The sequence below is a fragment of the Octopus bimaculoides genome, chromosome 25 (assembly GCF_001194135.2).
Source record: "Octopus bimaculoides isolate UCB-OBI-ISO-001 chromosome 25, ASM119413v2, whole genome shotgun sequence".
NCBI lineage: Eukaryota > Metazoa > Mollusca > Cephalopoda > Octopoda > Octopodidae > Octopus > Octopus bimaculoides.
Genome location: NC_069005.1, coordinates 810,847 through 818,182, shown reverse-complemented (window position 1 = coordinate 818,182; position 7,336 = coordinate 810,847). Strand labels below are relative to the sequence as shown.

Sequence of the window (7,336 nt, the reverse complement as noted above, 5' to 3'; positions counted from 1 at the left end):
ATAAAAGCACTTTTCAATGCTAAAATGCTCTCTTTAAATGTTAACTAGGATTAATGATATTGCTTAACTTTGGTGTTGAGCAATAATGGAAATTAAGCAATCTCCCTTGTCGAAAGACAGCAATCTGTCCTTTGTGTGTGTGTGTGTGTGTGTGTGTGTGTGTGTGTGAGAGAGAATGCTCGCGTGAGTGTATATACATGCACGTGTATCCATGTCTGTGAATATATGTACACAAAAATATTAGTTTTTCAAGTAAAACATGCAGAAAAACGTTTCTACACTACCTGATGGGAGGAATTCCACATGGTGACATCAAACAGAGGAAATGTGTGTGTGTCAATGTGTGGATATATGTAAATATTTTTCACTTTGTGTGTGTTTAACGAGATACGTTAGTGTATACACTAAAAAACAATCAAATGAACTGACTGATTGAAGTGTCAATTGATAAAACTATCAATATAGATAGGTAGGTAGATAGATAGATAGATAGATAGATAGATAGATAGATAGATAGATAGATAGATAGATAGATAGATAGATAGATAGGGAGATAGATAGATAGATAGATTAATAGATAGATAGATAGATAGATAGATAGATAGATAGGTAGGTAGGTAGGTAGGTAGGTAGGTAGATAGATAGATAGATTATAATTAAAATGTTGGAAATATAGTCTCTTGTATGCACAAAACAAGATATTTTGTGTGCATATAATTTCCGATAGAAATCTCAATGAATATTGGAAAATATTTATATTTGATGTAGTTAGAATTTAATTAATTAGATTTGTCAGATACTCAAAAACAGAAATGTGGTAATACATATTGAAATATATACTCACAAACACCATCTTAATATTCTTGTGTCTACCAGGTGCCTCTGGTTTCTACCGTGTTCTAATGGAACTAACTCGCATTGGATAGCCTTACAGTCAGACAAGCAGACAGACAGACAGGCAGATAGACAGAGTTAGATAGATAGATAGATAGATTGATTGATAGATGGAATCAATAGATTGAAAGGGTCATATAAAAGCACAACTCCTCAGAAAGGGTTAACAGAGAGTAAAGGAAAGTTGGCTGCCGTGGAAAACTCGTTTACCTGCTTAATTAAAACTAGGTTGAGAGTGACTTATGAATTCCAGATCTTTTACACTTGACTAGAAGTATAAGCTCTGAGGTTATACAACTGTGTGACTGTGAGCACCTTAGCTGTCAAGGAAGTTTTACTAAAGTTTGTATTCACTAGTTTAGTTAGAAGCACAACATATTATGTTATGTGGGCCAAACAGCCAGCAGCACGTTCATGTGTGTGTGACAATGCCAGAATATGTGAGTTGAGGCATCTGGCCATCTGTATATATAAGTATATAAATATAAATATGCATATATATATATATATATATATAAAAATACTTACACATATATACACACATGTGTGTATGTATTATATAAAAGAATGTGTATATATGTATCTATACAATATGCTGTATGCAAAGTGATGCAGACACATCTAACAGACAAGTCATTTGTGAATTTGTATGTAAACATACATACTTTTAAATTCGATCATATAATCACACACACACACACACACACACATATTACAAAACTACTCATGCACGCATACACACTCATTGTGGTTTATACACAATTAAATAATTAAATAACACAATAGGTTATAGATGAATACAGTGAAAATTTGAGTTATGTGAATATGGTGGTGGTGGGGGTGACTGTGGTCAAGTGGAGCCACTAAATAGAAGTGAGAGATAGAGATAGGTAGATAGATAGAGAGAGAGAGAGAGAGAGAGAGAGAGAGAGAAGGAAGAGCTGGGAGATAGAAAAGGTGAGAGTAAAGAGAAAGGGAAAGAAGATGAAAATAGTGTGAGAGAGAAGGAGAGTATGTGTGTGTGTGTCTGTGCGCATTTGTTTATGCGTGCATGTATGTATGAATGTATAAGTATTTACATGTATGTGTGTGTGTACAATAACATATATCATCATCGTCATCATCATCATTGTTTAACATCTGCTTTCCATGCTGGCATGGGTTGGATGGTTTGATCAGAGCTGGTAAGCCCGAGAGTTGCACTAGGTTCCAGTCTGATTTGGAATGGTTTCTATGGCTGGATGCCCTTCCTGACACCAACCACTCCAAGAGTGTAATGGGTACACTTTACATGTCATTGGCATGGGTGCCATTATGTGAGACTGGCACGGATGCTGCTACATGTCACCAGCACCAGCCACAGCTACAATTTCACTTGGCTTCATGAGTCTTCTCAAGCGTGTTATATCTCAAGCGTGTTATATCATTGCCTCAGTGAGGTCCAACGTTTGGACATTACGCTTCACCACCATGTCTTCCTAGATCTACCTTTTCCACAGGTTTCTTCCACATGTAGAAATCAGTACTTTTTTACACAGCTGTCCTCGTCCATATGCATCACATGGCCAACCAGCGCAGTCATCTCTCTTGCATACCACATCTGATGCCTCTTATGCCCAGTTTTTCTCTCACGACGCTTACACTGTGTCATACGTGCGCACTGACATTGCACATCTTGCAAAGCATACCAGCTTCATTTCTTTCAAGCCTACACATGTTCTTTGGCAGTCAGATCCCATGCTTCAATGCTATGTAGCATGACTATTTACACACAGGCATCATAGAGTTTGCCTTTCACTCTGAACAAGAGGCCCGTTGTTACCAGCAGAGGTAGGAGCTCTCTGAACTTTGCACAGCCTATTCTTATTCTCACAGCTATGCTCTCAGAGCATCCTCCTCTGCTACTGACTTGGTCATATATATATATATATATATATATATATATATATATATATATATTAGGTTAACTAAGTTCCCTCCGTTTTTTATTTTATTTTTTAAAAGGTTTAATAAAAAATAACAACTAATTAATCAAATGTGTATATTATTTAATGATCTCTAAGAGATTCAGCTTGGCGCCAATGACATCGCAACTCATTTCTACAGCTGAGTGAACTGGAGCAACTTGAAATAAAGTGTCTTACTTAAGAACACAACACGCATCCCGGTCCGGGATTCAAACTTACAACATAACAGTCGTAAGATCAACGCTCTAACCACTGAGCCATGCATCTTCATATATATATATATATATATATATATATATATATATATATATATATATATATATATATATATATATATATATATATGAGGTATATATATAGTTGTATATACATACACACAATTCTACCAATATACCAATTTATTAAAGGCAATATAAATTAATTAAATAGCTTTGAATCATTGCACTTTTGTGTCATTACATCTAACCGAAGTCTCGTTTGACGTATGTAGAACTTTTGTGTCATAGAAACTTTATACAATGGAGAAAGTGAAAAACAATGACAGAAAATTTTGGTCATTATCTAATTTTGGGGAAAGAATTTGTTTTGTGGGTGAAAATTTAAAAATGAAAAGAGATGAGATGAAATAAAATATGTTTTATTTCCCTGGATTGTTTTTGCTGTTTTTTTTTTTGTATTTTCTCTAGTACAAACGCCCTCCATACATCATAGCATAGATTCCAAGTATAAATACAAAATCACCATCATCATCATCAACATTATCATCGGCATTGTCGTTGTCGTCACCATCATCATCATCAACATTATCATCGGCATTGTCGTTGTCGTCATCATCACTATTCATCATTATCATCATCGCCATTTTTACGTCCATTTTCCCATGTTTAGAAAAGCAAGAAGGAATTCATTGAGGCACATTTCCCATGGCCATATTACTTTCCTGTCACCTGTTTTTTTCCCAAGCAAGTATTTCTCCATGGCTAGACATGTCTTTCATGAAAGATTGGAAATGGACATCATTGCTTCCATAACATGGATGAGTGATGCCAGGTCAATGGTACACACAAATACATACACACCCATATATACATATATACATATGTATATATAAAAAGAAGAACAGAAATGGTGGTTAAAATTTACTACAGCTGTTTTGATAGAATTTCATTGATGTATTCATAAATTACAAGATGATGATGATGATGAGAGTAAGGAGGGTAGGGATGGTGATGAAGATGAAAAATGCCATGATAAAATGCATAATTCTGCCCCTATAAAATGTACATTGTGCAAAGTGGGTGGCAAACGAAGCAAGGAGCCTCAACTTGTGAAAGGCAAGTTAACCTCTCTTGTGCTGGTGCCATGAAGGTAATGATGATGATGATGATGATGCTTGCTCTTTGTAAAGTGTTTTATATCATAGCACCTAAGGGCGGATCTTAGGAAAGGTATCAAGGCATAGAAAGCACATCAAACATAAATTGTGCATGTGAGACATGATCCTATGAATTAGAACTCGCTTGGACTGTGACAACCCATGCCAGCATGGAAAGCAGACGTAAGTGATGATGATGATGATGATAAGGAGGAGGAAGAAGTGGAAAGTGCCTTCTTGTTCTCACAAGGCATCCAAGATAAGAACAGAATTATAATAAAAGCGTGTCTCCTTAGGGCAGAAGGAGTCCATGTTTATGGTTTAAATATCTGAGATTATATCTTTTTTAATATACGTAATATAGATCTGAAAAATAGTCAGAACGAAAAAATCCTCCCTCCCAACAACCAATTTATTTCTATTTATCTATTTTTGGCTCGTAAACTACAATGTTTAAAACACACTCGCTTGAAAGAAAATTTTTTTTTTAAATAATAATTTTGGACGCTATTCTCCTTGAATGCCTCATTGAAATCTTGCGACCGGGACCGAGCGATCTTTCCAGTTAAGATTCTTTCCCTTTAACTTCCTCGAACTTCGTTATACTCAGTCATCAAAAATAGCTTCGTATAATAAATTTTATTTTTTTTATAATAATTTTTTTGATCCATGCATCAAAAACATAAATACGTAATTTATAAAGTTTCACACATTGTTTCTTATTTCGTTGTTTTGACTGATCAGTCTGCAAAGGTTTACTTATATACACGAAAGAAAGACCATCTTTACATGTATTTAATAAGATGGCGTCGTCCAGTTTCTCTCAACGCTACGAAAACCTTCTCTTGTATATTGTCTTCGCCGGTGCTGCTGCTATTTTCGGATTTTGTTGTTGGGTCTTAAATGTTGGATACGGAATCATCTTTCAAGATTCAGGTAAGTTGTTAAGTGTATTTGGTGGGCAAGGAAACGGGATGAAGGGACCCTCCCGTACTGAGTTTCGCCTGTTATATGTCGCCTTCCCTTGGTAGCAAATAGGTTTCACACTTCTCCCATCTGAGTCTACTCAGCAGATGGCTTAAATCATAATTCTAGAAAGGCTTGGGTGTGTCATTAAGAAGTTCGTTTCACAGCCACACACCACTGGGCTTCGTCCCACTGCACGGTACCTTTAGGAAGGGTCTTCTACCAAAGCCTTCTGTTGATTAGTAGCGTGTGTGTATCCATTGTATATGTGTGTATATATTGAAGCGAGGAATATCGACAGCGACGAGGAAACTGAAAAGTCGATGATGTTTGGGATGTGTTGTTCTGCTACAAGTTAAAGTTCCTTGTCGCCATCGAAATACAGAAACGTTAGCAGGTGAAATGCTGAGCGGTATTTCATGTGCTGTTACGTTCTGAATTCAAATTTCGCCGGGGTCGACTCTGCCTTTCATCCTTTTGGTGTTGATTAAATAAGTACCAGTTACGTACTGGGGCCGATGTAATCGGCTTAATCCCTTTGTCTGTCCTTGTTTGTCCCCTCTATGTTTAGCCCCTTGTGAGCAATAAAGAAATATATGTGTGTGTGTGTGTATATATATATATATATATATATATATATATATATATGAGAGAGAGAGTTTTACATCCATTCTTTTCCTTTCTTTCAAAATCCGTATCAAGATCCCCAACTTTTGCTGCTAAATTTGATGAACAAAATTAATTTGTGTTAAAAGTTGTCATATGAGTATTTTTGTGTTTGTTTTTTGTCTTTTTCAGGTTATGAAGCCGTGACTCCCTGGCGATGGATAGCTTCCACAGTTTCACCAGTGCTTTTAGCCAGTGTAGCCTTCCACCGGAAATCACTGAATACTTCTGGAGCTTTTAGTGGTTCGTCTTCTCTGTGGTTGTTTTGTTTTGTTCTGTTCTCTGTTGTTGTTGTGGTGGTGGTGGTGGTGGTAGCTTATGCTTTACCCTCCCACCCCTGCTTATCCCTACTGCCACTCCTCATCATTAACCTGCCTGTTATGCCACACCTCCATAAACCAGATTTAAGCTTCAGAAAGAGACCCCCCAAAACTGCCATTTTGTGAGCATTTATTATCTTTTACTTGTTTCAGTCATTGGTTTGTGGCCATGCTGGGGCACCACTTTGAAAATGTTGCACAGTGGGACTGAACCTGAAGCCATGTGGTTGCAAAATGAGCTTCTTAACTACACAGCCGGTCCTGGTAACTTAGTCTTCTTCAACAGCACAAAAACTGTGTCAGTGGTCAGTGTAAAAAGCATTTTCAGTCTTCATTGTGATTCAACAGTTAAGCACCACCAGGTATCTTTCAATAGCCCTGTTATCAATCATCTCTGCATATACCCCACAATCAGAACTGACAGCTGACTAAAGGACCATTTCAATGAGGTTTTCTTGCAGATTATCTCAGTAAGAGATAACAGTGACCCTTACCATCCTGGCTGAATGGCAGGGTCACTTGAGTAACACCCTGATGGTAAATTCTCATGTGCATGGAGTCTGCAGTTAAGGTATCAAAAGGGATCAAATGGGCTGACTATCTACAACATTATAGATATATGTGTGTGTTGTGTGTGAAATGTATTTGTTACCTGTATAAGATAGAATCTGTATCAGTGTTATTATACAAGTCAATGCTTCTCTACTTCAACAGCCCTGTTTGTTGGGTTCCTGATGATTTCTGCCAACATTTGCTTTGCCACGTCTTTGATTGTCTTCTTCTTCACGGCGTCGTCTGCCACAAAATTCCGCAGCAGTAAAAAAAGGTCCTTTGAGGAAAACTTCAAAGAGGGTAGGTAACAATTCAAATTGTATTTCTTTTCTCTCTACACTCCACTTGTTTGTGTATGTATGTGTGTGTGTGTGTGTATGTATGTGTGTGTGTGTGTGTGTATGTATGTATGTCTACGAACAGCCATGCTACATGACAGTGAAACATGGGCTGTAACTGCTGAGGACATACGTAAGCTCGCAAGGAATGAAGCCAGTATGCTCCGTTGGATGTGTAATGTCAATGTGAATACCCGTCAGAGTGTAAGTATCTTGAGAGAAAAGCTGAACATTAGAAGCATCAGTTGTGGTGTGCAA

General features: G+C 37.1%; 2 protein-coding genes across 5 annotated transcripts in view; one reads left to right on the top strand and one right to left on the bottom strand.

Annotated features, from left to right (window-relative positions):
• The window catches only part of LOC106871372 (mitochondrial sodium/calcium exchanger protein), a 28,135-nt gene extending 26,859 nt beyond the window's left edge, over positions 1-1,276 (bottom strand). Inside the window, exon 1 of one of the 3 annotated variants that reach the window (XM_014917787.2) lies at positions 845-1,276. In XM_014917787.2, coding sequence (XP_014773273.1) covers positions 845-853 — 9 coding nt within the window. In that variant the 5' untranslated portion in view covers positions 854-1,276. Of the gene's footprint in view, positions 1-284; positions 404-844 lie in introns of those variants that run through there. The other 2 variants (XM_014917788.2, XM_014917786.2) reach the window with 2 other exon arrangements.
• LOC106871373 (transmembrane protein 19) overlaps positions 1-7,336 on the top strand; it is a 44,824-nt gene that overhangs the window by 30,253 nt on the left and 7,235 nt on the right. Inside the window, exons 3-5 of one of the 2 annotated variants that reach the window (XM_014917789.2) lie at positions 4,981-5,172; positions 6,001-6,111; positions 6,903-7,040. In XM_014917789.2, coding sequence (XP_014773275.1) covers positions 5,040-5,172; positions 6,001-6,111; positions 6,903-7,040 — 382 coding nt within the window. In that variant the 5' untranslated portion in view covers positions 4,981-5,039. Of the gene's footprint in view, positions 1-4,976; positions 5,173-6,000; positions 6,112-6,902; positions 7,041-7,336 lie in introns of those variants that run through there. The other variant, XM_014917790.2, reaches the window with a different exon arrangement.